At 44.1% G+C, this 16,345-nt stretch overlaps 1 protein-coding gene across 3 annotated transcripts in view; it reads left to right on the forward strand.

Annotated features, from left to right (window-relative positions):
• TASP1 (taspase 1) overlaps positions 1–16,345 on the forward strand; it is a 260,025-nt gene that overhangs the window by 125,315 nt on the left and 118,365 nt on the right. For all 3 annotated transcript variants that reach the window (XM_073553817.1, XM_073553816.1, XM_073553818.1), the window contains one exon: positions 13,574–13,693. In XM_073553817.1, coding sequence (XP_073409918.1) covers positions 13,574–13,693 — 120 coding nt within the window. The remainder of the gene's footprint in view (positions 1–13,573; positions 13,694–16,345) is intronic.

Raw genomic sequence — 16,345 nt, forward strand, 5'->3', positions numbered from 1 at the left:
CTAATCCTATCGTGTGATACTGACTGCTGAGCCATGTGTTTATTCCTCTTCTTTGTGATGCTGACTGCTGAGCTGTGTATCTAATCCCATCCTGTGAGATACCGGGCTCCCCCTGCAGTCTGTGTCAGAGGGTGATCTGTGTTGGCACGGTAATAAATTGTGTTATTTCCAGCTTTACAGAAGGACGATAACACCATAGAAATGATAAGAATAATAGGCCTCAGTTACCACAACTGTCTACAAAGAAAACTTTTGCTGATAGCAACCAATCACAGCTCATTTTTCATCTTTTAAAAAGCTCTGGGACAGCGTGGCAAGTTTTGAGTGGTGACTTTTGTGTTTCGACTTTTAGGTGGCGAGGTTGGTGTATGTGTGGTGAAATGTGTGCTGAGGGTGAAATGTGTGCTGAGGTTGGTATGTGTGTTGAAGCACGTGGTAGTGTGTGGCGCATTTTGTGTGTTTATATTCCCGTGTGTGGTGAGTATGCCATGTCAGGGCCCCACCTTAGCAACTGTACGGTATATACTCTTTGGCGCCATCGCTCTCATTCTTTAAGTCCCCCTTGTTCACATCTGGCAGCTGTCAATTTGCCTCCAACACTTTTACTTTCACTTTTTCCCCATTATGTAGATAGGGGCAAAATTGTTTGGTGAATTGGAACGCGCGGGGTTAAAATTTCACCTCACAACATAGCCTATGACGCTCTCGGGGTCCAGACGTGTGACTGTGCAAAATTTTGTGGTTGTAGCTGCAACCGTGCAGATGTCAATCCCGGACATACACACACACACACGCACGCACGCACGCGCGCACACACACACGTAAGAAAAAGTCCTACTGAGAGCTGGAAGAGTCGGGAAGAAGTTCCACAGACGATCTCTTATCAAGCTGAGGTTGAAGGTTTATTCGGAGATGCACAGCAAAACAGATACAGAATAACAGAGGAGTTGGAATATGCGGGCAAAAACAGGAATTTGGACAGGCAGAGATTCGCTAGGAGGTCTAGCGGTGACGAGGCTCTGTGCCCTGGCCATGGTGAGGCACAGTGGCATGATGGCGATGGAATGGCCCCGATCGACAGTAACAGGGGCTTCTTATACATTATCAGAACAAAGAAAGCTGCATTTTGCCGCAGAAAGGCGTTAACATTATAATTCTAAGGCGTTTTCATGGTAATCTACAGAAACGTGGTTTAGAACAGAGAATATAATGACATAATACGAAGATATTAATTAACATTTCTTCAAGCAACACTAAAACCCATAAGTCATTGGTATCTATGGCTACTGTCCTAAAATCTTATCATTGTCTCCAGTCTAGGTCCCTAAATTCTTACATCCTGACATTTTAACTACTCTACACTTCGCTACCACACTATCACGTATAAGCATACTGGCCATATATTTGGTGACCTGTGATCCTATTGATTGATCCAATCTTCCTCTACGCACATCGGCTGAGGTTGCTAGGAGACATGATCTCATTTTCCATCCTCCATTTAATACATTTTATCAGCTCTTTTGTAAAAGTTGAATCTTCTCTAACTTTCAACAAAATGGCTGCTAGAGACAACATGGCCGCTCAGTATATTATGACTGACCATTCTCTTACAACACACACACATTCAGCTTTATATATTAGATTTTCGAGTAAAATGTAAATTTCTCTTTTATTCTATAAACAACTGACAACATGGCTTCGAATTTCCAAGCACGAAATTTTGTATTTCTTTTCAGAAAATGAGAAGTGGTCAAAATAACAAAAAATGCAGTGCTTGCAGACCTCAAATAATGCTAAGAAAACAAGTTCATCATCATTTAGAAACAACAATACTAATGTTTTAACTCGGGAAGAGTACAGAAATCAATATATGTGGCATAACCATGATTTTTAAGCACAGCTTTCATGCGTCTTGGCACCAGTCTTTCTCACACTGCTTTTGGGTGACCTTATGCTACTCCTGGTACAAAAATTTAAGCGGTTCTTCTTTTGTTTGATGGCTTGTGACTATCCATCTTCCTCTTGATTACATTCCAGAGGGTTCAGGTCTGGAGATTGGCTGGCCATGACAGGGATTTGATGTGGTGGTCACTCATCCACACATTGATTGACCTAGCTGTGTGGCATGGTGCATTGCCCTGCTGGAAAAAACAGTCCTCAGAGTTGGGGAACATTGCCTGAGCAGAAGGAATCAACTGATTTTCCAGGATAACCTTGAATGCAGCTTTATTCATACGTCCTTCACATATATAAACCTGCCCAATTCCAACCTTGCTGCAGCATCCCGAGATCAGCACCGATCCTCCACCAAACTTCACAGTAAGTGCAAGACACTGTGGCTTGTATGCCTCTCCAGGTCTCTGTCTAACCAATAGATTACCAGGTGTTGGGCAAAGCTGAAAATTAGACTCATCAGAGAAGATTACCTTACTCCAGTCCTCTATGGTCCAATCTTATGGTCTTTGGCAAACTTCAGCCTGGCTCTCCTTTGTTTCTCATTGATGAAAGGCTTTTTTTCTATCTTTACATGTCTTGAGCCCTGCCTCTAGGAGCCTGTTATGAACTGTTCTTGCCGTGCACTTCACCCCAGCTGCCATTTTCCATTCCTTTTGTAGGTCACTTGGTGTCATCCTGAAGTTACTGAGTGACATTCGAATAAGATGATGGTCATCCCGGTCATTGGAGAGTCGTTTTCGCCCTCTGCCGGTCTGTAGCTTTATTGTTCCCAATGTCTGCTGCTTGACCTTGTTAAAATTTTTAAGACGACAGTCCATTACAAGGATGGAGGCAACATGACGCTCACTGTATCCCTCTGTTAGTAAAGCCGGAATTGAGCCGTTCTTTTCCTCACTCAAGACTTTCCTTTTCAACTCCTTTGGCATGGTTAGAAGTTATTTTTTCATTCCTGTTTGTTTTGGGATATTACTAGCACTTGTTTTGCCATCCAGCTTGTCCTATTGCAAGAGGATTGTGAGCACCACAGCAGGGTTTTTTTTTATACTTTCCTTCGTTAAATAAGATTTGGTTCAGGTGATCACCTAATCAGAAGCATATTAAGTAGAATGAGATGTACTCTGGTTGGAATTCAACTGACACTGGAATGGAAAGGCTGTCAGACATGTAGAGAAGCTGATTTTTATAAAACTGTGCAGTGGCATTTTTGTTTTTGCCAGAGTTGTATTAGATCTAAATTTTTTTTTTTTTAATTCGTTTATTGAACCTCAGGACACAGAATATACAACATACACAATGGCTTATGATAACAAGCATTATACATAGCACTAATGTTTCCGTCCATTGTAAAATATAATGCAGAGAAATTGCACACTTATAAACAAGGTAATATATACCTATCCTTCTCCAAGCATACATAAAGGGTAATTGCCTATACATTTTCCAGCATGTATATCAATTCAATTTCACAAGCCTTGTCATACCATTCAGAAATAAAATCTACCTAAAATTCCTAAACTACAACTACCACTACATTAGCTAACTAATATCTACTATTTCCGCAGCCTGGTCTCCCGTATCGTATTATGTCGCGTGTGAGGTCTCAACCTAGCAAAGTGAGGTGAGAGGAATTACACCTCTCCCAAATCTTTTCAAATTTACACGGGCATCCCCTATTTTGGTATAACGTACGCTTATATGGAACAATCGAATTTACCAACTCCATCCAAAATCTAAGGGAAGGACATGAACCCCCCATTCACCGCAATGCCAGCACCTTCCGTGCCATAAACAGCGTCTCGCTCAGGAAGGCCCCAATATAGCGATCCCAAGTCTCATCCTCCCATACTCCAAACAAGCAGACCAATGGCTCCAGAGGGACAGGGGTTTGCACCAGGGATGTCAGTAGTGTAGTCACCTCTTTCCAGTAGTGTAAGATAATGGGACATTGCCACACCATATGAATAAAATCAGCATCTGGCAAGTGACAGCGTATACATTCTGATGATTGAAGCCGACCCATCCTAAAAAGTCGCAACGGAGTAAAATACGATTGATTTATTATACAGTATATAGTTGTATCACTCTGTTATTAATAGATGGTGATACTCCAATCGGAGATTCCAGAATCTCCTCCCACTCCTCTCTTTGCGCATTAGGGATGAGTCATTCCCACTTCCTCTCAATATTACGCTCCACACTCCTATCCCTCATATGTGATTGAAGAGCCGATGTCAGCTGCAGATAGCGAAAAAATTGAGATCTCGGAATATCATATGTGACCTATAATTGTTCAAAAGATTTTAAGATCCCCTGGTCATACAAATCTCCCAATGAAGAGACTCCATACTGAATCCAAAAAACGGCGGATGGGTGATTCAGTAACCCCGGAAAATAGTTATTTCACAGGGGCATTTCAGCTATAAAATCTATAAACCCAATTACATTCTTAATTTGTCTCCATGTTAATCGTGCCAGTCAGAGCAGGGGCAGCAGACGCGGGACACCAGCCTTCTCTGACTCCAGGAAACCTAATGGGCAATCCGCTTGTGCAGCGTGAAGCAGGTGACTTTCAGAATTGGGGAGGCAATTACTCGGCATCCATTTACTTAAAACTTTAGCCTGCCCAGCCAAGTATAGGAAAAAATCTGGCAACGCCACCCCGCCTCCCTTCTTTGGTCTCTGTAAAGTGGACAATTTAAGTTTGGGCCTAGTTTTCCCCCATATAAAGGACATGACCAGGGAAATGAGAGTAACAAAAAAGGACCTGGGCACCGCTACCGCACTGTGCTGAAGGGAGTAACTAAATTTAGGGAGCAATATCATTTTAATCAGATTAATGAGGCCAGCCACAGACAATGGGAGCCTACTCCAGGATGCAAATTTAACTTTAGCTAGTTCCAGCAGTGGGTGGACATTAAGTTGTAGATCAAGCGTACTATTGTTAGATATGTGAATGCCCAAATATTTAAAACTAGATACAGTAGACAGCGAGGAGAGGGCCTCCAGCTGGGGCATCGGGTTATGGGAAAGGGGTAACAGGGCAGACTTTTCCCAATTTATATGTAAACCTGAATATTTACTGAATCTATCTATAAGGGATATCACCTGTGGCAGAGTTTCTTCCACATCATTCAAGAATATCACCATATTATCGGCATATAGGCCTATGGTATCCACCCGACCTGCTATATCTATGCCTTGGATGTTAGGGGAGGATCTTATACGCATTGCCAGTGCCTCAATCGCAAGGGCAAAGAGGGCAACCCTGACGAGTTCCCCTGTGTAATGCGAAGGACTCAGATATAGAATTATTTTTTATAATACGGGCCTTAGGTTTCATATATAATACTTTGATCCATGTTATAAATTTATTGCCAAAGCCATAACTTTGCAAACATGCGGAGAGGAAAGGCCATTCAAGAGTCAAAAGCCTTGGCGGCATCTAACGATGACATTGCCGATCGGTTGTCTGGCATTAGGGAGCTATATTGGACTATTGACTGGACTCTTCTGCTATTAATGGAAGTACTTTTTCCAGGCATAAAGCCCGTTTGATCAGGATGTCTAAGGTTCAATATAATTGAATTCAGTGTAGTAGCTAGAATCTTGGTGAAAATTTTATAGTCCACATTTACTAACGAGATGGGACGATAGGATCCACATTCCAAAGGGTCCTTCCCCTCTTTCCTAAGCACTATGATGTTAGCCTCATAAAAGGACTCAGGCATAGAATTCCCTTCCCAAATTCCCCGAAATACCTTCACCAGAAGTGGCGTCAATATATCCCGGTACTTACGATATAATTCAATAGGGAACCCATCAGGTCCAGGGGCCTTCCCAGAAGCCATGTCTGTCATAGCATTTTCTATCTCCTCCGAGGTGAACACAGCGTCCATAAGGACTCACTGCTCAGGATCTAACGTGGGGAATGATACATCTGACAAATAGTCTAAACACCCCAAAGTGTCAGTCACTTTTAGATTCGTATAGTGACCTGTACTAGTCCTGAAAACAGCCAAGGATCTCTTCAGTTGAAGACACCAATATACCGTCCGCCCCACGAATCTGTAATATTGTATTAGAGGTGCTATGTTGGTGCACAAGATAGGTCAAAAATTTACCCGTCTGATTCCCCAATTCGAAATAGGATTGACGAGTAAAGAATAGTTTACGCTTAGATTTAGTGTCCACGTGTTGAGTATATAACCTCTGGGCAGCCAACCACTCAATCCTGTTCCCACTGGTTTGGTTAGATATATATGTTGCCTCTGCGTCTTTCAGTCGTTGCTCCACCTCATCATCCTTTCTTGAGGTTACCCGCTTAATATAAGAGATCGTGGAGGAAAAACAGCCCCTCAGGTATGCCTTAAGGACATCCTAAAATAAATTAATATCTTGAGGTTCCGGGTGGGATGCGATGAAGCAATGCAACTGATCAATCGTTCTGTCATGAGGCCCCATCAATTTTAACCAGAAAGGATTCAACTTACAAGCTATCCCACTGTCCACTCGCCCATATTTGAGTTTAAGGATGACCGGACTATGGTCTGAGATCCCCCTACTTCCATGCTCTATATCAGTCACCCACATTGCCAGACCGCCAGAACCAAATATATAGTCTATGTGTGATAGAGAGCGTTTAGTGGATGAGTGGCAAGTATATTCCCTTAACTCAGGGTGACGCACCCTCCACAAATCTAACCACCCGCCACCCCCCATAAATAATGACAACGGGGTTGTAGTCGATGGAGAGGACCCCCCAGTTACTCCATCTTCCAGTCTTAATTTATCAAGGCTGTTGTTCATGACCATGCTAAAGTCTGCCATACAAATAACATCCGCGTCTGGGTAATTAAGGGCAAAACTCATTGCCTTCTGCAAAATGGATATACGAGCCGGGGGGGGATTATAAATACATAAGACTACATATTTTCTGGTGTTTATCAATGCATGGAGGAAAATAAAACGACCCTCAGGATCCCTTCGAGTCTTCCTTGCTTCCCATCTGACGTCTTTATGAACCAACAGTGATACCCCTCTCGAGTAGATGGAATGTATGGTCAGACCATTGTACCCAAGGCTTCTGCACGCACCGCACTGTATCCCTCGTCATGTTAAGGAGATGGCCTGCATGAGTTTCTCAGACGCTTGCTTAAGGGTTAATTCCTCCTGCTCACTTTCCTCCCCAAGAATTATTTTTAAGTGATCTTGAGCTGTCAGCATGATCTACTCTTGCATATTCCTTCAGCCTTTCAGCCGCCCCAGACCCCTTGGAACGACTCATTGCAGTAGCAGTAGGGCACAGCCGGATATCAGAAACGGTGCACTCTAGAGTCCCTTAACCCAAGGCTATAGACGGAGAAAGTTTATCAGATGGTGGCTGCAGGGTCCCAGGAACAGCACAAACTCGCAGTCACAAAGGGAAGCATTGTCCAGCCCCAAGTAGCAGACAAGTGCCCTTGTAGCCCGGGGAGAGATCCTCAGGACCCCACAGGGACAGCAGTCTGAAAGGGATCCAAGTCCCTATAGTAATGGCGCCTGCAGGCTGATGATTATAGCAAAGAGGGAGACGCGGGGCCCAGTTTTTCAGGGCACACACCGCTTGTCCCTCACAAGTGTTCAGGGTGCCTGCTCACCGTCCTTCAGCGCTACAGCAAGGGGTCCGGCGTCGCGTCTCCAGTCAGAGCGCGTGCCTCCAAGATGGACGCCACCCCGTGCAGGCCCCGCCGGCCGCCCCGGTCTTCACCGCCACAAGCCCTCAGGCGTCCAGCCCCGCTCTCCTGCGGGGGTGCAGGAGCGTCCCAGAGTCCGGAGGGGTCCAAAAATCCGCAGTTAAACCGCGGAGGTAAGGGTCCGCTGGCCGGATATTCTCAGGATGGCAGGAGCTCTTGCTAAGCACGTCCTCACTCCGTCGCTACATAGCCACGCCCCCCATTAGAACTGAATTTACTGACAGATTCTCAGTTAACTTGTTTTGCAGCCAGCAATAGACAGTGCAACACAGAGACACAGAGAGGCTGTAGAAAGCAAGCGATGCAAGATTTTTCATGAAACCCAATTGTAAAAATTATCTTTATCCCCAAATACATGCATTTAGGAGAAAAAAAACAGTCTCCAAGGTGGACAATCCTTTTAGCAACATTTTTTCAGTCTTGTGGGATCAGGCTAACTTTAGGCTGTGTGCACACGATGCAGATTTGCAGCGGTTCCGCAGTGGATTTTACCGCGCAGAAACGTTGCATATCCGCATTGTGATGTACAGTAGCCTTAAAATCAATGTAAAAAAAAAAACGCTGTGCAGACGCTGCGGATTTTTCCGCGGTACAAAAGATGCAGCATGTTACTCTTGTGCGGTTTTCCATCTCCCCTGTCACCAGATCCGCAGGGGGAAATCCGCGATGGAAATCCACACGAAAACCGCATGAAAACCGGAAGAAATCTGCAGGAAAAATGCAGGTCATTTGACCTGCGGATTTCTTCCATTCTGCGCGGAAAAATCCGCAGGGCCAAAAAGTATGTCTGCACTCAGCCTTAGGCCTGTTTCACACTTCCGTTTTTGTGTCCGCCAAACGGATCCGTTTCCGTTTTTTTGACGGAAACTGATGCAAACGGATCCGTTTTTAAAAAAAGGATCCGTTTTTTTGACGGATCCGCGGTAACCACTAATGGAAGTCTATGGGACAAAAAAAACGGATCCTGCAAAAAAAATGGCGGATCCGTTTTTTTACGGAAACCAACGGATTTTGACGGATTTGAAAAAACGGAAGTGTGAAACAGGCCTTAGACTTCAGGACCAAACCAATTTATCATGCATAAAGTGGTTGTTCAAGTCTGGCACAAAAGTCTACCGTTCCTTTGTGACTGCAGATTTGTGAATCTTCACAACGTGCATCGGGTTCTCCGATGTCGGCAATGTGTATTCTCCTGGTCACAGTCTGACTAGACCTGCACGGCTTCACTCTATGCAAGCAAATTGAATGAGGCCACACATATCTAGTTGGAATGTGCCTGGAAGTTTGCACATCGCATACTTGAGATCACATGACCGCCTGGTCTTGCTGCCAGCACTGGAGAATCCTGACAGCACTCAATGTGTGATCTGCAAGGATTCACAAGTGACTGCAGACTTTCCTTCCAAGCTGGGACAGTCCCTTTATCTCTTGTCATTCCAGCCAGGGGATGCAATTTTTCTGTTTTTTTTTTTCTTACATTAGTAAATTATTTAGTTCATGTGAAAATTAATGGAATAAAATTTCATTGTGTGAATAAATTGACAACTGGATTTTGCAATCTCCTTGTAAGTGTGGGCTGTGTCTTCACTCCCCAACACTTAGTACTATAGAGGAATACTTTCTATCATCAAGGAAAATAGTAACACCATGACCATTGTAATTACCCTTTGGCATTCATTGCATACAATTTACTGTATATTTCCATGAGGAATACCAGCACAAAGCAAAACTGAAAGAGAGAATGCTTCAGAATTGCTATTTGAAAAATTTAATTATTTACTATAATTGATTTGGGGCCTCTTTAAGTGAGCACTGTACTCTCGGATAACTTTATCTCATTGTTAATCTGCTAATCAATTTATTTAAAAATTGTCTTGTAACGCCCAGAGAATTACTCCAAAGTGCCAGCCGATAGGTACCACACATCCCTTCTTTTTAACTTGTGGTGTAACGCAAAACGCCAGTATGGATCACAGCAAGTGCGGTCGGTACAGGTTTCTCTGCCACTGCTCCCACGTCTGTGTAACTGCAGGCACAAATAACAGTTGGGTTTTCAGTTAAGAGGAGGAAAGCCATTGAAACATGGTAGGAGCAGAGGGTGTTGGTAGCAGAGGGAGAGCAAGTTCTGGCACTTATAGTGCTAGCAGAATGCAGATAAAGGGGAGCTACAAACTCAAGAGTAGATGCTGTGGTATGGAGTTCCTGATCTTATTAGACTGGACCAAACTGCAATAAATGCAGTTTTTAGACTATGCCTTTGTATCGGTTTTATGTGCTAAGACACTTACACTATAACATGTCATTCCTAGATAATGACTAAGCCAATTTAAAAGTAGACAATAAATGTTTATCTATTTTCCTTACCCTTGTTTTTCAATTTGAAATCTATTTGCACTTTATATTAGTTTACCACTTGTCATATTTCCACATACAAGTCATCAGTGCACATAGGGATTAGTATCTAAAATTAAAGGGGTTGTATCAGGATACTATGTTCAGGAGTCGACCACTCCCCTGCCTCCAGGCATCCTGCAGGGGGCAGTGCACTCTTGATTATTGACATTGTGCATGCTGTAGAGGAAGCTTGGCCTCAGCAGCATCAGAGGAACGCAAGGGGACCAAAGCTGGTCGGATCCAGTATTATGGCCAGCACAGCTTCAGAACAGCATTGGCAAGCTGTATAGCCAAAAACTTGTAAATTCTGTTATCTCTGACTTTCGGTCAGCCAGAAGTTGTGGTCACAAGATGGGGATTGGAACTGGAGCGGTGCTGGGAATAGCTGAAGATGGCGGCTGGTAAGTATAATACTAGAGGCAAGAAAATTACTTTAGTGGCACCACTCCGGTGCTGAAATAGAAATAACACTGGAGTGGTGCTTTAAAGATCTGGTTGGGGACCATGCTTAAAGATGACTAGTGCGACGCCGCCCCCAGCCGGCTCTTCCCACTGCTGCTACAGGTGATTGTCAGATCTATTTGTGGCTTTTACTTGGGGAGGGACCTGTGAGTCGCCTGCAGTGGCATCTGGAAGAGTGGGCTGAGTGTGGTGCCTCACTAATCTGGTCTCCAGCTATAGTCTTTAGAAGGCTCTTTTAAAGGGAACCTGTCTTCAGTTTTGGCCAACATAAGTTATGGCTACCACCTTTCAGAGCTGATATACAGCATTCTGTAATGCTGTATATCGGTCCCGAACCCGATCTGTAATAGAAGAAAAATAACTTTTTATTAAACTCACCTGTGGGGCGGTCCGGTCCGAGGGGTGTCGCTCTTCTTGGTCTGATGCCTCCCATCATCATGCGATGCCGCCCTCCTGCTTGCTTCGTGTCGCTCTCCTGTGCAGGCAAGCTTATCTGTCCTGTTGAGGGCAGATCAAAGTCCTGCAGTGCGCAGATGCTGGGAAAGGTCAGAGAGGCCCAGCGCATGCGCACTGTAGGAATTGCTCTGCCCTCAACATGGCATATAAGTACGCCTGTGCAGGAGCTCGGTCCTGAGCAGACTGTATGGATGATGCAGCGACGCGTCAGCCACACGAAGCCGAGAAGGAGGCGGCATCGCAAGAAGATGGGAGGCGCCGGACAAGGACCAGCGACACCTCTCGGACCGGACCGCCCCCAGGTGAGTATAATTTATTTTTCTTCTCGTACAGGTTGGGTTCGGGGCCGAAATACAGCATTATAGAATGCTATACATCAACCTTGAAAGGTGATGGCTGTAACTTATATTGTCCAAAACTGATGACAGGTTCACTTTAAGGTAGATTTTCTTTGAAACATTGGAGAATTTCAGAGCATAATATAACTGGCTGTAACTTATGCTGCTCACAGTTTTGGCGGCATGAATTGCTTGCCAGGTTCCCGGTCACGTCCATTTTATATATTGTGGAGACGTTTTCAATAGCTATCAATAACTAGAAATTCCTACTTGTCTATCAAAAAATGCTTTGCCTATTTCAGCACATTTCCATGTGGATCAGCATCTGTTCTACATAATCACTCATTTCTTGATTTCCTTATTGCTCAGCATTAGACGTAGTATAATGGTGATTACACGGTCACTGTAGCCGTGGCGGTGTGGTGAAGGAGCCGGCCATTGCACTGTGCACCTCTAACACAGGTTAGTTTTTCATTGACGTTGAGGTTTCTTTTTAACCTTCGTACAGCAATTTCTGTTCCAGAAAGAGAGACTCATCTGGTATTTTTCACAGGCGCATTTTCCCACTTTTACAGAAACTGTTTCCATATTTTTGAGTTATTAAAAGACCTTCCTAATAAAGCTCGATCCGAATCCATATAAATTCTGGATGCACTTTAATGTTTAGAACCACAGAGGTCAGGTTGCTAGGCGAAGTGATCGTATGCCACATTTACTAACCGTTTAAAGATGTCATCTGTCTTGTTTCTGTTCATCTACTGTAAATACTACCAGCAGGAACGCTCCTGACCCCAGAACAGGCCGAGTGGCATGTCAAGATCCCACTCGCTCCTGGCTACCTGAGGGTAATTGATATCCTCTGTAATTACTTTCAAAGGCCTTTCCTCTCCGCTTAGCCGAGATGTTATGTATTTATTTTCTACTTTGCATATAGTTTTAAGGGCAATGTGGCTATATAATTATAATAATATTTCAGATAAAGGACGGTGTCTGAAAAGAAAGCTTAGGCATGCACACTTACTGCTCGTGCAGACGACGGTATTTTCAGTCTGCGTGCGATCCAACAAAACATCTGATCCCACTTGGATCGATGTTATTCTATGACCCATATGCACATGTCCAATGTTTCCTCAGACCGAGGAAAAAATTGTAGCCTGTACTGTTTGCATCAGATTTTCTGATCACACTCTGCCATGCAGGTCAGGGAGTCAGGGAAACCATCTGACTGCACGGAATGTGGTCCGATTTTCACGGACTGACCGAATGAAAAAGATGCAAAAAAGTTTTTTTTCCCCCATCTTCTCCACATTCCCGAAAATCAAATCACACTCCAATAAGCATAATTGGCCCGATTCTCTGAGATGAGAGAGAAAAAGGTGATGTGACCCCACCCCTACAGCAAGTGCATGCTCACTTTTTGGCAGGACAGTGCCATCAATCTACATAGAGGAGGCATTTGTGGTGTTGTGTTGGTCAACAGTTTCCTGTATGTTAAAGAGGATGTGGATTTGCCAAAACAAAGCAGAATACTTAGGGGAGCCGTAGGATAACACTAACCACTTTTGACTTTGTGGCACTTTTAGAATGCAGTTCTATGCAATGCCACGTATTTTGAATGAGTCCTGAACACTTTATCATGCTTGGCATATCAAATCTGGACAAGAGAAAGTATAATTTTTATTAGCAGACAAGCGCTCATACAGTCATACCACATCTTCGTTATGTAAAAAATGTGCTAACAGGTTCCCTTTAAATGGGAGTTTTTGGCTTCCATGGGGTCAAAATTACAGATAACTAAGCTGAATTTGATGGGCTTACAAACTGTACTATTCCTGAATAACACAAGTGAAAGAGTAACACTGTCGTTCCTTTTCAAGGTAAGATGTCGTCATGCTTCAAAAGAATGTCATTGTTGATTTGCATCGATGGTGTAGCACTGAGCATGACCTTATTATATAACGATAGAAGGGAAAGAGTTGGTCTAAAGTAACTGTGACAACACAGGCGTTCTGGAGGTTACAATAATACAGCGTGTGTATCTAATAAACTGTGTTCTATTTATTTTATGCCAGTACAAACAGTGGGAGGGCTGCGACGTATGTTCTGTGACCTTCTCAACTGACACGAACTGCTTACATTTCCCTTTTATTATTTATAGTACTATCGGTTTTTATTAAAGTCTGCCTTGCTAACCTGATAATATTGCTTTAAGTAATTGTTGTTCCTGCCCCGCAGGAGAATGACTCAGGAACTCTGGACACTGTTGGAGCAATAGTTGTTGACCAAGATGGAAACGTAGCTGCTGCTGTCTCCAGTGGTGGATTAGCCATGAAACATCCTGGAAGAGTCGGCCAGGTAAATATCGTTATGAAGAAAATGTACCTTATGGTTCTTTTATCCAACCATATGTATGTCCAGTGTAGTGTTAAAGGGAATCTGTCACCTCATTTTGCCCTATGAGATACTTACCCCGGGGTCCGGTCCGATGGGTGTTGCGGTCCGGTCCGGCGCCTCCCATCTTCTAGCGATGACGTCCTCCTCCTTACTTCTGCCGCGGCTCCTGCGCAGGTGTACTTTATCTGCCCTGTTGAGGGCAGAGCAGAATACTGCAGTGCGCAGGCGCGGAGAAAAGGTCAGAGAGGTCCGGCGCACTGCAGTACTTTACTCTGCCCTCAACAGGGCAGAGTAAGTACGCCTGCGCAGGAGCGCAGCAGAAGTACGGAGGAGGACGTCATCGCTAGAAGATGGGAGGCGTCGGACCACCACGACACCCATCGAACTGGACCGGACCCCGGGGTGAGTATAATCTAACGTGTTTTTCTTATCTTTCAGGTTACATCGGGGGCTTATGTACAGCATTACAGAATGCTGTAGATAAGCCCCTGATGGCCGCATCTCATAGGGCAAAAATTAGGTGACAGATTCCCTTTAAAGAGAAAGTTACAGTAACTTGTTCCTGGAACACTTTTTTTTTTTTTTTTTTTTTCCTTGCTGAAGCTCATGGCTCTTTAAAGAATATCTTTCACCAAATTTTTTATGTTGAACTGGACACAGGATGCTCAAGATGCAGAGCGGAATGAAACGTTTTTGTTTTTTAATAACTAATATCTCTGCAGCGGAGAGGTGAAAGTAAACTACACTGACAAGCAAAAAGGGTAGCATTTGAACTTTTGATTTTCAGGCTCCATATCTCACCATCCACTACTGCTTCGAGCGGGAGGCTAGCGTAATTTTATAGACAATATAATAATAATAATAATAATAAATTTTATTTTTATAGCGCCGACATATTCCGCAGCACTTTACATTTCAGAGGGGATTTGTACAGACAATAGACATTACAGCATAACAATAATCACATACAGTAGATTATAACACATACCAAGAGGAAAGAGGGCCCTGCTCGCAAGCTTACAGTCTATGAGGAAAGAGGGAGACACGAAAGGTGGGTGGTAACAGTTACCCTGATTGTATGGACCAGTCATAATGTTAAGTGTGTAACAGTACAGACACAGAGGGCTAATGGAGGCATAAAGCATGTGGGAACATGATGCGGGGAACCTGGTTATGGTTAAACTTTTGGCTCTGCCACACAGGGATAGATTAGGTTAATGTGTTGGGGTGGTAGGCCAGTCTGAATAAATGCGTTTTCAGGACACGCTTAAAATTGTGGGGATTGGGGACTAATCGTATTGACCTGGGAAGTGCATTCCAAAGAATTGGTGCGGCACTTGTAAAGTCTTGGAGACGGGAGTGGGAGGTTCTGACTATTGAGGATGCTAATCTCAGGTCATCAGCAGAACGGAGGGCGCGGGTAGGGTGGTATACTGAAACAAGGGAGGAGATGTAGGGTGGTGCTGAGCCATGGAGGGCTTTGTGAGTGAGGGTAATAAGTTTATACTGAATTCTGGAGTGGATGGGTAGCCAGTGTAATGACTGGCACAAGGTAGAGGCATCAGTGTAACGATTGGTGAGGAATATGATCCTGGCTGCAGCATTCAAGACAGATTGGAGGGGGGAGAGTTTGGTAAGAGGGAGACCGATTAGAAGAGAGTTACAATAGTCGAGACGAGAATGAATAAGAGAAACAGTAAGAGTTTTTGCAGAGTCAAAGGTAAGAAAAGGTCGAATTCTAGAAATGTTTTTGAGGTGCAGATGACACGAGCGAGCCAGTGATCGAATGTGGGGGGCAAAGGAAAGCTCGGAATCAAGTATGACCCCAAGACAGCGGGCCTGTTGCTGGGGAGTAATAGTGGAACCACACATAGAAATGGCAATGTCGGGTATAGGTACATTAGTAGAGGGAGGAAACACCAGGAGTTCAGTCTTTGACAGGTTCAGTTTCAGATATAGTGAGGACATGATATTAGACACAGCGTTTAGACAATCGCCGGTGTTTTCTAGAAAGGCTGGCGTGATGTCAGGAGAAGGAGCGTATAATTGGGTGTCATCAGCATAGAGATGGTACTGGAAACCAAATCTACTGATTGTTTGACCAATAGGGGCAGTGTACAAGGAGAAGAGGAGGGGACCTAAAACCGATCCTTGGGGGACCCCAACAGTAAGGGGAAGATGAGAGGAGGAGGAACCGGCAAAAGATACAGTAAAGGAGCGGTCGGAGAGATAGGAGGAGAACCAGGAGAGAACGGTATCCTTGAGGCCAATGGAACGGAGCATAGTGAGGAGGAGCTGATGATCCACAGTGTCCACAGATAGACAATCATCTTGGCTAGCTCATACATAAATGTTTCTTGCTTATATTTAGCGTATGATTAGTTGTGCAGATTCTTATCATGTCACTGCATTGTTACTGTTTTTCTCCTGGTGGTGGAAATATATTTTTCTTCCTTCTGTACTACAAAATACAACCTGTTCTCACATTCCCTAATAGCTCAGTGTGTTATTAAGTTGATTCCCAAGCGAAAGGTCCCTGGTTCAAATCGAGGAGCAGCCATGAAAAATATTTCCCAAGAAACCAAAGGCATTGGTTGCTTGGCTAGGGTTGAT

Source organism: Dendrobates tinctorius, unplaced genomic scaffold (assembly GCF_039654945.1).
Source record: "Dendrobates tinctorius isolate UK_male_01 unplaced genomic scaffold, ASM3965494v1 ptg000203l, whole genome shotgun sequence".
Classification (NCBI taxonomy): Eukaryota; Metazoa; Chordata; class Amphibia; order Anura; family Dendrobatidae; genus Dendrobates; species Dendrobates tinctorius.